Source organism: Grammomys surdaster, unplaced genomic scaffold (assembly GCF_004785775.1).
Source record: "Grammomys surdaster isolate TR1022 unplaced genomic scaffold, NIH_TR_1.0 146, whole genome shotgun sequence".
In the NCBI taxonomy this organism is placed as follows: domain Eukaryota; kingdom Metazoa; phylum Chordata; class Mammalia; order Rodentia; family Muridae; genus Grammomys; species Grammomys surdaster.
In genome coordinates this window covers 7,233,550-7,248,413 of record NW_021604604.1, presented here as the reverse complement: position 1 = coordinate 7,248,413, position 14,864 = coordinate 7,233,550, and the positions used below count along the sequence as shown (strand labels likewise).

At 40.2% G+C, this 14,864-nt stretch overlaps 1 protein-coding gene across 7 annotated transcripts in view; it reads left to right on the top strand.

Moving 5' to 3' along the window:
- Cacnb2 (calcium voltage-gated channel auxiliary subunit beta 2) overlaps positions 1-14,864 on the top strand; it is a 359,301-nt gene that overhangs the window by 318,078 nt on the left and 26,359 nt on the right. For all 7 annotated transcript variants that reach the window (XM_028764828.1, XM_028764829.1, XM_028764825.1 and 4 more), the window contains 2 exons: positions 10,862-10,984; positions 12,710-12,846. In XM_028764828.1, coding sequence (XP_028620661.1) covers positions 10,862-10,984; positions 12,710-12,846 — 260 coding nt within the window. The remainder of the gene's footprint in view (positions 1-10,861; positions 10,985-12,709; positions 12,847-14,864) is intronic.

The window sequence follows — 14,864 nt, the reverse complement described above, 5'->3', positions numbered from 1 at the left end:
CCAGAGACTCTTAGTAAGAATTCCAGTAAGATGGTGTATGATAACCATAGAAATTAAAAAAACTTCTGCATTGCCCTAGTAAAACTGACATTCTTTCACAAAAATTGTTGACCAGTTGCTAGGACTATCTTCTGAGATAGCACATTCAGTGCACAAAGAAGACATCCATTGATTATAGACAAGCAATGGTTTTTAAAATTTTTTTTCCTATATTTTATTGCATGCATGTATATGGCATTGGGATATGCAGACTTAAGTGGGGTGCCTCTGGAGACCTTAAAGAGGGCTCTGCAGGACCTGGAGTTACAAGTGGTCGTGGCCTGAGGGCTGGGAATACAGCTCAGGTACTTTGCAAGAGCAGTGCAGACTCCTAACTGCTGAGCCATCTCTCCTGCCCCTCAAGCAATGGTTTTAATTTTAAAAGTTTATCTGTCAAATTGATCATCTACTTGTTCTATCCATTTAACTTGGCCTATGCTGTTTCAGAAAGGTAACTTCTTCTCAAAGGAAAACGAGTTACCAACATTAAGGGCATGAAAATACTATGCACTTGGTTCTGTTGCTGCTTTCCAACAATGTATTTTAAACAGCCTCCAAGCAGTGGAAGCAAATCTAGAATATAGAGATACATTATTCCCCTAAAGACACTTGGTTGTAGGATCCACCTCTTTCACTTTGGTAAGTTTATGTATGTTTGCCAGTTTTAACTAATACTTCATTTATTTGAAGATTATGAATTTTAATATTAGATTATTAAAATTAGAAATATTATAAGTAATATTATAAGGGATTTTATTTTCTCTTTTTTATGTTGCCAGCCTAGTCATTAAATGATTGGTACCTCTGACCTTGGAGAGGAAGGCAGCCCCTGTGTGTATCTGTTATCTCTGCATACTAATCATTTTTCAAATGTCTCCTTTGGGAAACTTACACACATACAAAGAATGAACAGAGTTCATTGTTTCTCTCCAATGAAGTACTGGCAGGTCAGCACATCAGCACAAAACTCATTCTCTTCCTGTAGGACTCTGAGTTCCCATTGCCAAGAATGTGCCCTGTATGTAAGAGACACTTAGCAAGCAAATTCTGAAGTTCAGAGGAAATAACTTAATAACTGCCCCGATTCTGCCAAACGTTAAAAGCTCAATTAGAGAAAAGAGGATTCACAAATTTTACCTACTCTGTCATTTTCATACCCAAAGCTGAGGAGCTGTGAGAAGAGAGATGTGCTTATCCTCGCTGGTGATCGTGACAATTAGCAAATTGTTCTGAATGCTGGTTTGGAACTTCATAGTCAGTTTTCTTGGATGTAAACACCTTTTCATCTAAGAATCTGTCAAAGAAAATAATGTGTTTTTTTTTTTTAAAGAAATAGGGTTTTGAAGAATTATGTACAGAAGGACTTCATCTAAATCTCTGCCATCTCTGGCTCTCCTCCTAATTCTTCCCTCCTTCCCCCAACTCATGATCTGTTTTTAAATTACTGTCACATACACACACACACTGCATGCACGCATACATGTACATCACACATACACTCAAATGATGTGTACACACATCCGCACATACATAGCTCAGGGCTTTCTTGTTTTGTTTTGTGTGTGTGTGTGTGTGTGTGTGTGTCTGTGTATCTGTGTGTCTGTGTCTGTGTCTATGTGTCTGTATGTATGTGTGCTCTTTTTATAAAAGCACATGTTCTGGGTCATCACCGAAAGAGATCACAGCCTCTTTTGTAAGAGTTTAGACTTCATTCCTTTTTACTTAGTTTCTAATTATATGCAATAGCATCTCAGTGACATGTAAAGCTTGTTCCATGGTCCCTTGTAAAGTTTTACTAATTCTTAATTTAAAATAACACACAGTTTTATTTACTACCCATTTTGCACAGAGTTTGCATTGTATATTCTATTCCCAGGTTATTGGTGTTTTTTTTTTTTACACTTTCATTTTTGTATGTGTGGGAGAAGGGATCCACATGTGTGCAGGTGCTCATGGAGGTCAGAAAAGCAGACCTTTTAACTCTACCTTGTAACTCTAGCTCTTTTGAGGCTAGAGTTACAGATAGTTGTGAGCTATCTGCTATGTATGCAAGGTCCTCTGCTGAACCATCTCTTCAATCTCCCAGTTAAACTTTTCGTAGCATATATGTCTGCATTTCCTCTCCAAAAATTACCTACAAAAGTGAATGGTAAACCCAGTCTTAGTTAGGGTTTCCATTGTTGTGAAGAGAAACCATGACCAGCTCTTAAAAGGAACAGCATTTAAGTGGGTCTGGCTTACAGATTCAGAGGTCCAGTCCATTATCATCAAGGCAGGAAGCATAGCAGCCTCCAGGCAGGCATGGCACTGGAGAAGCCACAAGTTCTACATTTTGATCCGAAGGCAGTCAGCAGAAGACTGTTTCCCAGGCAGGTAGGAGAAGGTCACAAAGTCCACCCCCACAGTGACACACTTCCTCTAACAGGGTACTCTTACTCCAATAAGGCCACACCTCCTAATAATGCCACTCCCTGGGCCAAGCGTACTCAAACCACCACAAACACCTAAAAAGGAAACTCAGTATCTAACCAAGATCTTAGAGATTATATTCACATTTTTGTAAAATAAACCAAAAAAAAAGCAGTAGGGTTATATTTGACACAGTTATTAACCCGTATCCCTTTAAGTAGTTTGTATGTTCCTGTGTGTCTTTTTTTACAGGCTGCACATATCTCTATCCATACACAACACAGCTTATTTAGTCGTCTAGATGACTTCTCAGTTCCCTAAGAAGTAGAAACAGAAGCAAAGAGTTTATGTAGAGATATAAAAAGGCAGAAGTTCAAAGCAAGAGGGGGAAGGGGGGAAGGAAGGAAAGCCAATGCAATGGCCATCCTTGAGTGCTTCTCAGTGTGACTGATTGCTTACTCCTTCAGACTGTCCTCTGCGGCACTACACAAGCCTCGTCTCAGACAGTCAGATGGATGATGTTACCTATCATCCATCATGCTTGTTCTAAGGTCTGCCCCTTGGACATCATGCCTGTGCTTCCCTGTATGCAAACATGATGAAGCGGATCCCACAACCACTCAAGGGGCTCATGAAGGGGGATTGCTAAGAAGGTGCTTGGCACAAGAGGCAGGTGGGACCAAAAGGATCTGTAGTGGTATTTAGGAGGTGTCTATATTATAATTAGATTTTTCAATATTAAAATATTGTTTATCTAAAATTACAAATAATATATAGTTTAAAGGAGGTACATGCCTTGAGATGATGATGCGACACTTTGAAAGCAATAGACTCTTTAACAAAAAGCCCAGAACTCTGGAGGAGAAATCTCCTCCTGTGTTGTTGAGCAAGGGAGTTCAAGAGACTACCCAAACAATATGGGCTATTGCCACTGTCCTTGGTTGCCTCCCAGAATTTGGGAATAAGGCCTTATTTCTCAAGACACCATGCACTTCAAACATAGGACTTGGACATAGGAAGGAGGAACTGACTTGAAAACCTCATAGTATCAGAAGGTGCATTCAAGCTGTCAAAGGAGAAAGACAATCAGTAGTGTAGTCTTACCCAGTCTATAAATCACCACAAATGGACCAATAAGATATCCGCAGTGGTAGAACAATGGCACATTTATCTTGGATGTAATCAACATCAGTCTAATGAGACTTAAAGGCCCTCTGGGCAGAAGGGAAGTCATGCTTGATAATGTAAACCTAGTCATCTACTCCTGGCTGGGAAGTCATAGAACCTAGAGGAGAATCTACCTCTGCCAATATAATGTCTGTTTACTAAACAAACATAAAATCTTTTTTTCTAAACACCTACCCTGATACTCACTGATAAGTATGTTCTCACTCATCAAAGAAGCTCCTTTTTTTTTGCAACAGATGGAGACCATAACATAGATACACATATAATAAAAATACAGATAACAAATCACTGTGGGGTACCCAATCCCCACTGATAGATCTACAATGAAATCTCTAAACCCAGGGCTTATGAAAAACCATGCAAGAAGGAGTAGAAAGGTTTTGGGATCAGATACCCAGGACGCCCATTGATAGATTGTGAACCCTAGACATAATAGGGGAAAGCCATCCATCAAGTCTCAACAATATGACTGCCTGAACAAGACCAGTGTCAGAAATGGCAATACCAGTTGACATACCAATCCAGATAGGTCAAATTCCACATGATTCCACCCCTAGAGGAAGAGCTACAGGAGGCCAACAGCTTCTGAGAGAGGGAGAATGAGTTGCCTCCAGGGCGAAACTTCCTAACATCTTGTCCCATTCCAAGTAGCCAGCCTGTCTATCTATCTATCTATCTATCTATCTATCTATCTATCTATCTATCTATCTATCTATCTATCTATCTTCTTTTCAGTAACTTGAAGTAATGCCCTATCTCATGTGTGTGTGTGTGTGTGTCTAATGCTCAGAAATTGATATAATTTACCAAGCATAGTAATTTTTCTTTTTGGTATTCCAATTAAGCTTATTTTTAACTCTGTGAGGGTGTGACCCCACCCTTCCACCCACTTTCACCTCTCTGCCCTCGAATTCCGCTTCACTGGGGCATCCAGCCTTCAAGGGACCAAGGCCCTCCTCTCCCACTGATGCTTTATCTCTTGTATTCTAAAAACACTTGGCAAAAAGAAGTCTCTGTTTCCAGTTGAATCATATTTATAGCCAATCACAGATCTTATCCATGTAAATTGAAGATGAGACCAGAGAAGTATCTGCTTATTTCTTATTTGTACTTTGTTCATTTTATTTGATTTGGTTTTTTTTTTTTTTTTTTGAGGAAAACCAAAACACTATAGCTCAGGATGGCCTCGAACACTTGCTCCTCCTGTCTTGACCTTCTGAGTACTAGGATTACTGAAGTGTGCAGCCATTCCCAACTGGTAATTTTTAATATTTTGCCATCTGAGGGCCATAATGAGTTTGTACTATCCAGAACTAGAATAAAGATGTCTTGAGTGGTTATTTGGGACATCTTTGACCCTTAAAGACATAATACTTGAAAAACTTCAGTGTCATGTGTGTAAGTGTTTTGCCTGCATGCATGTCTATATACCATGTATATTTCTGGTACCCATGGAAACCAGAAAATGGCATAAAAGGTTGTAAGCTGCCATGTGGGTGCTGGGAACTGGACCTGGATCCTCTTAAAGGGCAGCCAGTGCTCTTAACCATTGGAGCATCTCTCTTGCTTCCTATTATGTGTTTGTTTGTTTGTTTGTTTGTTTTATTCATAGCTCATTTATAGACATCTAAATGATAACTTGGTCATACTAAGTGTCCCTCAATCCTAAACACCATTTCATCCATTGCTGTTCACTTCTTTGGACTCTATCTCACTTTCTCCATTGGAGTGTCTGCCAGCAACAGTGCCTTCCTTGCCTTAGAAAGGCTCACAACAGGGAAGCCAGGCTATCAGAAATGCTCTCTGTGTTTCTAGAGAGTAGGCAATGAAACAGGCTCACATGTTTGGGACTGGCTACTCACAACTCTCTGCGTTTATTTATTCTCTGCAAAATGTTTGGCTCGATCATGGAGATGGTCCTCTTAGTTCTTTCAGTTCAAGAAAAATGAAACAGTTAAAGTGAAATAGGAAAAGAAGACAACTCAAAAGTGTGCATGCCTTTCAACCTCTAGTGCTTATGAACTCAGCAAAGATCACAGCTGTTGAGCAGAGGATAAAGTGATGGTTGTTAATTACCACAAAACATAATGTGGTTGCCTGTGCTTGTAAGCAAGGACTTTGAATAGGCTTTTCTCAAATTTGTTTAGAAGGCTTCTTTGGAAATTCTTTGTAGTATGTAATTTTCTAAATAAGTATGGAATAGACATTTTATAATAGTTTAAATGCCAGGCAGTCATTTAAAGACACCCTACTATTAATTCCACTTAAATCCTTCCCTCCCATCCTTGTGAGAGAGATAAATACAGAATGGAACCATGGTGGCCAAGGTAAGAGTAGGCAGTGCCACAGGCCTGAGTTTGCTAGGCACTCTTTTGACTGAAGCCCCTCAGAGAGTGTTGTTGATGGGGTCTCAGGAGCTATCCCCACATCATTTCACTTTTTCTGTTTTATTTGTTTTTGTACTTGACACATGATAGAGGTAATATTGGGAGAAAGTAGCTAAGAAATAGGATACGCAAGTGGGTGAAGTATAAGCAAAGAATATAAATAAAGCTGTTTATTTGCGATTCTGAAGGAGCAAGTACACAGAAGACACAGGCAGCCTCGGAGAGAGCTAGCGGTTGTGTTTGAATCTATCTGCATGGGAATCCAGGCCTCTCTTGTTGCTTGGCTTATGCCTCCTGTCTGGGGTCAACATGTGTTCTCCCTCTGGGGTCTTAGGCGGCATGCAGAAGCAAGCCCTCGGTCCTGAACCTCACTGTCACAGAAGTTACTGGTTTTCATCTTGGCCTACTAGAAGATTTTGATACACCTGATCTGTCTCTGTAGAGTGTAAACTCTGGAGAGCAGGTGCTCTTGGAGATGCTGTTCACTGATAAACCCTTGTTGTTCAAACAATCTTCTCTAATACAATGATAATGGCTGGACTGATTGAAGATTCACGGGTCATTGGGGAATTCGGACAAGCCTTTCTTATCATGTTTTATTTTGGCTATCGGCCTTCCCATGTTTACTCTGTTTACTTATCCCTAACTTTAGAAACTTCCTGAAATTGCACTACTTAAGGAATCAGTTCTGCTAGAGTAATACAGCAGATAAGATCAGCAACTTAAATTTTTAAAATTCATTTATTTATTTATTGTGTGTGTTTGGCTTGTACCGTGTATGTACCTGGTGTCAACAGAGGTTAGAAGAAGGCATTTCATCCTCTGGACCTGGAATTACAGATGGTTGTAAGCCACAATATGGGTACTGGGCACCAACCATGGGGTAATCTGCAAAAGCAACAAGTGCTCTTAACCACTGACCCATGACTCTCCATCCTCTTAACTTCTCTTTTTGATCATCCCATCTAATGGGAATTAGGTTATATTTTTCTTTAAATTTATTAAAAAGAGAACAAGTTGGGAGTAGTTCATATTTAAAACAAACTCATCATAGCCATTAAAACAAAGTATAAATTTCATGTTATACTGTTTGGTACTTCCTAAACAAAATGCATGCTTTGCTATTTAACATAATATAAGGCATCTATGTAAGAGCAAATAAAGAAGTCTATACTTGAACATCTATATAAGCACACTAATCATGGTTAGGAATTTTTAATCTTCAGGGAATTCCCTTTGGCCATTGAATAGTATTGTGCAACTGGCATGTTTTAGTAAAATTAAAATAAACATCATGTTGTATTCCTTGAAATTATTATTTTAAATATGAACTCATTAAGTCGTCTACAGGGAAGAAAGCTGGAGCTAGTACCGTGGGTCTGTGATGGTCTGTTTATTCTACCTTGTGAACAAGGTGTTTATAACATATCAGTTTCTACTTGTGATGATTGCTGACAGTGAAGCCTAGTGCCTGCAGAAGGCTATGGGGACATGAGAGGGCTCCTGCTTAGAAGCCTTAAGCTCATCTCTGGCCGGCCACCACAGGAGCTCCTGTGGAGCTAGTAGAGCATCCATTAGAGATAAAACGTCCTGTAGTCACAGAGCTAACCAAGACCATCCGCCACAGCCTGCTAGATTAACTTTCTGTGTACAAATCTGTCAATGGCTGACCCTAGATAGACTATATAACTAAGGCGAGGGATAGAGGCCTGGAGTCAGCAGAAGCATCTAAAGGTGGACAGTTGGGGCAGTGTTAAGTAGATATTTCTGGAATCCTTTTGGGTCTCAAGGCCAAGTGTTGTATTGGAGGAACATAGGGTGGTAGCGACACCAGGTGGCTTGGATCTTCAGCAGCATGTCTAGGTGACTGCATGCTCGCCTCAGAAGGAGAAGTATTCATCTCCAGAAGCAGTCCATGATGAAAAGTATAAACTAGCGAAAGCTCTGTAAGGAATTAGCACTGAGGCATATGGATGAAATGCGGAGGTCTAAGGGGCGCTGTGGCGCGCACTGAGTCAGGGCATCCAGGGCTGCCACAGCATAGGTGCACAGAGAATTAGTCTTGAAAAAAACAAATAACAAAAAGATCAAATTAAGAATATCGTGTTCCTGAAATCACTCTCAGGCTAATAAAAAAATCCTTAGTTAACCCTTAAAATTCATAATCGCAAGGACTTTTCCATGCTTTCTTTTCTTTTTCTTTCTTTCCTTTTACTTTTCCAGCGTGGAAATAGCTATGTCCTTCCTCACAGTGTCCCTACGTAGCTATGGAACCCTTAGAAGCTATGAAGCCATAAGTCTTTTAATATAGCAACTCTCATTGCATGAAACCCTGCCTCACAGCTTGAGGGAACAAAAAAGATAAGAAAGAAAGATGTAGCTACATAAATGAGACTCATTGCTAACCACTGCTACTGATGTACTAGACCTCAAGTCGATTCAAGCAGAGCAGTATGAAAGTGTGTGGCATTTCTAATGAACACCAGTAGTTTTCCCATGTGAACCTGCTCACTTACTGGGAGAAGCAAGATAGACCCATGGCTTTTTCTGGGGGCAGTAGGGGTACAAGGCATTTTTTTTTAATGTATACGAGTACACTGTCATTCTCTTCAGACACACCAGAAGAGAGCATCGGATCCTATTACAGACGGTTGCGAGCCATCATGTGATTGCTGGTAGTTGAACTCAGGACCTCTGGAAAAGCAGTCAGAGCTCTTAACCACTGAGTCATCTCTGCAGCCCCACAAGTCATTTTTTTAACACTGTGTAAAATATAATTTTCAGGTCTTCACAATTCCACACAGATACCTAAGTAGCCTGAAATGGCCATGAAATGTCTTTGGCTTTGCTTTGCTTTAAAGAACATGGACTTTGTGGGGGGATGGTTGGGCTTGAACACCTACTCCATTATGAACAATCTGAGACAGTTTTGTGGTGGAGTGTTTTGTTCCTGTGACGTGGGTCTTGCTCTTTAGCCCAGGTTGATTTCAAGCACACTCTCATTCTATCTAAGTTTTCCAAGTATTGGGGTTACCAAGGTGAACCACCATCCCAGGTTTCTGGGAAAGCTTTTGGAGCCTATTTCTTCATTTGGGAAGAACAGCTATTAGCAACTTAGTGGCATGCCACAAGCTATGCACAGAACCTAGCACACTGCCTGTTAGTTGTCATACATTCCCAAAGTCTTTCTTTTCTAATTTTATAATTAGCCATGCACATACAAGGTAAAGAACCACATGGAAGAAAAAGAATGGAGGATTTTAACACTTGTAACTGGTTCTCATCCCCTCAAGTATTGGAAAGAAGCTCAAGACACTGTAGTTAAGACATAGCATTTATGTTCTTAAAATACTTTTACTTCATGGCCTGGAGAATGAGGTGCTACTGTCTTGTGAAGGAGTGTTTATTGATTTGGTAATCTGTTGGGATTTACTCCACAAGGTAATCTGTAGTAAGCTCTTAATTCTATGTGCCATAAAGGGGGCAATAAAGCACAGACAAGTTAATGGTCAGCTTTAAAGGATGTAGCCTGTGCTCACATGGCATCTTGGCACAGGGTCATAAGATGCAAAACTGGGCTCAGTGATGCACTTCTATCTCAGGTACCTTACAGAAGGAAAGCAAGTTAGAGAAGGATTCAGGAATAGCATGCAAGAGCCATGAGACTGGCCTGAGAACACAGTCCTTTGAGCAGTAACAAAGGTCCATGACACTGAAATGACCACACTGATTCCAAGCTAACCGGGTATCTTAGTAATCTAAGCATGGATGTAAATATACTGCTACAACACCCAGACCTCCCTGAAGAAGCATAAACAGGCAAGGCTGTAGGCTAGCCCCATGTCTATGTAATCTATTTCATCTGTCACCTTATCTTCAGCCCTGATGAAGCTTTTCTGATAAACCTGGGAAGCCCATCAGTCTGAGGCTGAGAAAAAGGTAGCTTGAACTCAGTCTCAGAGCTCATCCTGATTTTCAATCTGAAAGGCTGACCCAGCTTTGCTGCCCTCAAGGTCTAGAGTATCTCTTGGGTCCCATGGTGTCCCAGATTTTTGTACTTGTCTTTAACCACACTCTCTACTGCTCTGCCTTCCCATGAGCCCTCTGTAAGGCCAGAGTGTCTTAGCTTCTGTTTGATCTTGCACTCAGGAGAGAGGAAACAAAAAGGGAAAATAGCCACTGGTCTCAGAATATGCATGCCACAAAAATCAACCTCCTTAATTAATCCATCTCCTGAATATGCATGTATTGCCAATAGAGAACAGATACTTATCTGTGAATTTTCAGGAGCACCAAGAAGTGAAGGATGACTAAATGAGTGTTATCTTTAGTGGCTGAGTGAACTCAAGGAGGAATAATGGATGGATAAAAAGGTCAATGCTTTCGCAGTTCCCTGCAGCCATGAATAACAGTTGCTAAGACTGAAGCATATATTCTCTAGCTATTTTTCCATCTCAAACATTGTCCCACTGGGAAATACATCATTATTGCTTAATTGAAATTAATATTCAGGGAACCAAAGAATCAGGCCTTGTGTACATGTCCTGTTTAGGTTGGTGCCTGCTATAAGGTTGGAAATGGTTATTTCATTCATATATCTTTGGTTTTCTTCCCTCAGTGCTTTCAAAGAGAATAGTTTTTTTTTCTAGTTTAGAAGTGGGGGGATGGGACTGAGAGCTATCACATTCATTGAGAATACTAACAAACTGCTTTGTTATGAAGAACCAATGGGAAGAAGCAGTGATTCCAACAGTGATTTGAGGGTATCTTTGTATGTAAGGGAGAGAAAGTCACTGCCATTTCTTTTCTTACTGTTTTTTCCTCCCATCCCTTTTTAGACAAAACCTGTTGCATTTGCAGTTCGGACCAATGTCAGGTACAGCGCAGCACAGGAGGATGACGTCCCGGTGCCCGGCATGGCCATCTCGTTCGAGGCAAAAGATTTTCTGCATGTTAAGGAAGTAAGGAAAAATTGTTTCTGTCCATGAGACTTTTCCCCTTCAGCTCGCACTTACTTCTTAGTGCTGTGAAATAGCCATAGGTCTAGCTGCAGTTCTGTAACACACAGCTAAATCGGCGGCTCAGAACCTTCTCTGATAGAAACTTTTAATGTAGAAAGGAGTCAGAGGCTCCTAGCAGGATTGCCAGGGCCCCTTTGGACTTGGCGCCCCAGAAATTAGGAACTATTTTGCTAAGTGATCCATTTTTATGTGTACCCTGCCTTTTATCTCTTAATGATTTACCTTGATTGACTACACGTGATTTTTTTTCCTGATGCCTGAAGTTGGAGTCATATAAGGAAGAGGATTTTTTGTTTGTTTTTTTTTCTTTTCTTCTTCTTTTTTTTTAATGAGACAAGATTTCACTCTGTGGTCCAGGTTGACCTAGAGGCTTTTATGTGGCCCCTGCTCTTAAGCTCACTATCTAGCCCAGTCTGGCCTCAAATCTGCAACAACTCCCTACTACCAACCCGCCCTCCTCCTCATTCACCTGGATGCCAGGATCCCATGCCAGTTATGAGTTGCCATGCCTGCCTCCCAGGAGGGTTCTGTCGCTTCTTTCCACCAGAGAAGCATCATTTCTGAAGCAGAACAGAATGGTGGAAATCAGAGCAAGTGAGACAAGAAGCTGATGCCAAGAAAATGACTGTTCCCCTAAGCTGACAAGGACAGTCTGTAAACTGGAAAAATTCACCTTTAATTACATTTTGTTTGGTATCCATATGTCACATGTATACTCTGTAGGACATAATAATTCTTTATAGAGTGCACATAGCCTTTTTTTTTCTTTTTTGGACCTGGGGGAATTTAGATTAGAGGCATTCACACAGGGAGAGTATGAAAATTAACTGGCCCGTGCACTAATTGGTCCAAGTGAAAGAGGCAAGAGAGTTCTCACAACTGCAGCATCTCTTAGACAAGGATGTGAAAGAAAGACATGCAACAAAGGAAATCAAAATGTTTCAGAAATTATGGTGAGCATCACCAGGAATGGGTGAACATACAACGGGAAGTTAGACTAATACAGAGACTTTTCTTGATGCTACTACTTTGAGCAGGATCATTTTATACTGTGGAAAGAAAAAAACTATGAGCATTCTATGAAATGCTTGAGAATAGATATAATTGAGAAAAATAAAATTAGATCCTGAAGATTGAAGATAAATATCCACTTGCAAGAGACAAGCTGTCAGCATCAAGATGAGAAAAGCCACATGTGAATGCTGTACCATATGCTTATAAAACTGCAGAGGTACATTTTGCTGACACAGAACACTTCAAGTACATTTCAGTATTCCTATCTCAATATTAATACTTCAAATTAATCCAATTTCATAAGGAAAAGAGCTCTTTAAGACTTCCTAGCTCCTGATTGTCTCTTACTAGGGATATTAATCTTTGAATGTTGACAGATTATTACAGAATTCAGCTTAGACCTAAAGGCAGCACTGGAAAGGGAAACACAAGGAAATACAGTCTTTATTGGACTGCTGACGGGGCACACTAAACTGGGCACACACATTTCTGAGCTGAATGCATAAACCCAAGGGCTTCTTGAATTTTGGTATTAGATGCATGCTTTTTACTGCCATGTTTTCCTCCCGTGAAAATAGTTGATATGAAAGAAATCAATTCAGGTCTTTAAACCTCTTGTACTGATTCTAATCCTTTGGATTTTGTGTGTAGAAATTTAATAATGACTGGTGGATAGGACGGCTTGTTAAAGAAGGCTGTGAAATCGGATTTATTCCAAGCCCGGTCAAACTAGAGAACATGAGGCTACAGCATGAACAGAGAGCCAAGCAAGGGAAATTCTATTCCAGGTATGAAGACACATTCACTGTTTACATAAAAATGTAGACAATGCCCTCACTTCTGTCCTGTTGCTTGCTGAGTACCGTGATCCTTAGTATGTACTGAGCAGATACTGCTCCTGTTCATAGATAGCTTCATAGTTCCTTTTAACAAACACTTCATCCCAGCTTCTGATTTTCATTCCATCAGAGAGAGAATCAAATTAATTATGATCACTAATAAAAATAGCTACCGTCACAAAGCATGACATTTTGCCTTCAGCACAGAGGAGACTCTGAAGTCCTAATCATTTGCTGAACATGGGCAAGCAGCAACCACAGTAATTAATCCCAATGTCTGTCTGTAGCTGCCCAATGTGGCTGGCAGATGCTTTAGGGATCTCAGTCTCAGGCATCCCTGGCAAATAGCAGCTCCTGTGGTCTCTTAGTTTCATTTTCACCTGAGAGATCCAATTTTCAATTCTACTGTTAAGCACAGAAAAAGACACCATGTATGAAGCGAAATTGCCTTCATGAATAGCAGTTAGCTGAAGTTATGCAATAGGCTAGATCTATTATTCTGATTACACCTTCCTAGGAGGCTTACACTTGGCTTCCTTAGGAGGGCTTCTCACCCAGGAAGTGAATTTCATACCGAAGCCTGTATAGCTTCAGTATAAGAATACAGTATGCTCCCCATATGGATGGAATGAGAGAGATGGGGAAGACTTTATCTTCGTGTGGGTGGCTGAGTTTCTTTCTGTCTTACTCCATTATGACTTGCTTGTTTGTACAGTGTCAACTCCATTGTTAGTGCTAAAATTTTAATGTTAGGCAGTATTTTTCACCTCACCAGATGAGTGAAACTAAATGCACATAACCTCATTAAAGCCAGAACTTGATTGCTGTCACACTCCTACTGTCTTGCAATGTATTCCACAGAGCTGGGTTACTTCCACTTAGAAGTGTATATTCTTTCTTTGACTTCCGTGACATTATTTCATTGCAACTCTCTACCAAGCTTTTGTTTAGGTATGTCTAAGTACATCCACTCTCTTCCACAAGTATTTACATTTGCCTTTTGACACTTTTATATATTTTGTAAGGACATAATCAAAGTCAGTGTGTGTGTATATGTATATACACACATATAGTATACATATATCTGAAGGCTGAATTTTGTATACATATGAATATATATTTATTTGTACTATACATACATATATACATGTGCATATATGGATGGATGGATGCACAAAAATTTAAAAGACTGACAAAAATCAGAGGCTAGAGGGATGACTCTGTGGTTAAGAGTAATGTCATAGCTGCTCCTCCAGAGAACCCAGGTTCAGTTCTCAATACCCACGTGAAGCCTAACATCTGCCCATAACTTCAGTTCCAGGGGATGAAACACCCTCTTCAGGCCTCCATGGTCATTGTACACAGGTGGTGCATTTACATATATGTAGGCAAAACACTGACGAAGAATAATAAAAATGTTTTAAAAGACTAAGAAACATCAAAGGCATTAATACCAGAGCACAGATCAAGAACTTGGCATGTGGATGTCACATCTGCCTCTGAATGTTTGAGGTATTAGCATCTGTCACAGTTTTACATAACACAGTATGCTGCCTTTTTAAATTTATAGATAAGAAGAGCAAACCTGTGCTTGAACAAAAGTTAGCCTTTGGGGTTTAGGAGGAATACAAACATAAAATGAAAGCTGTGGGAAGGAAGTGCTTGGTCTTAGCAATAAGCATCCTTGTGTATTTGCCAAAGGTGATTCTGTAAGTTCTGTTTTTTATTAGCTGTATACACTCCCTTGTGTCCTTATTGGGTGTGTGGAGGTATTTAAATTTTTAGGGAGACAGAGTACACCTGCTGGTTGTTTAGTAAAGTGTTTGACCTTTACTCTGTCCATTAAAATGCTAGAAAAACTGGGAAAAAAAATCCAACCAGCAAGGGCAGCACTTTTACCTGCACACCAGTGTTTAGCTAGGTCAGCAGTGCCTCTTAAAGCACTCACATGGTTCATGGTCCTTCCT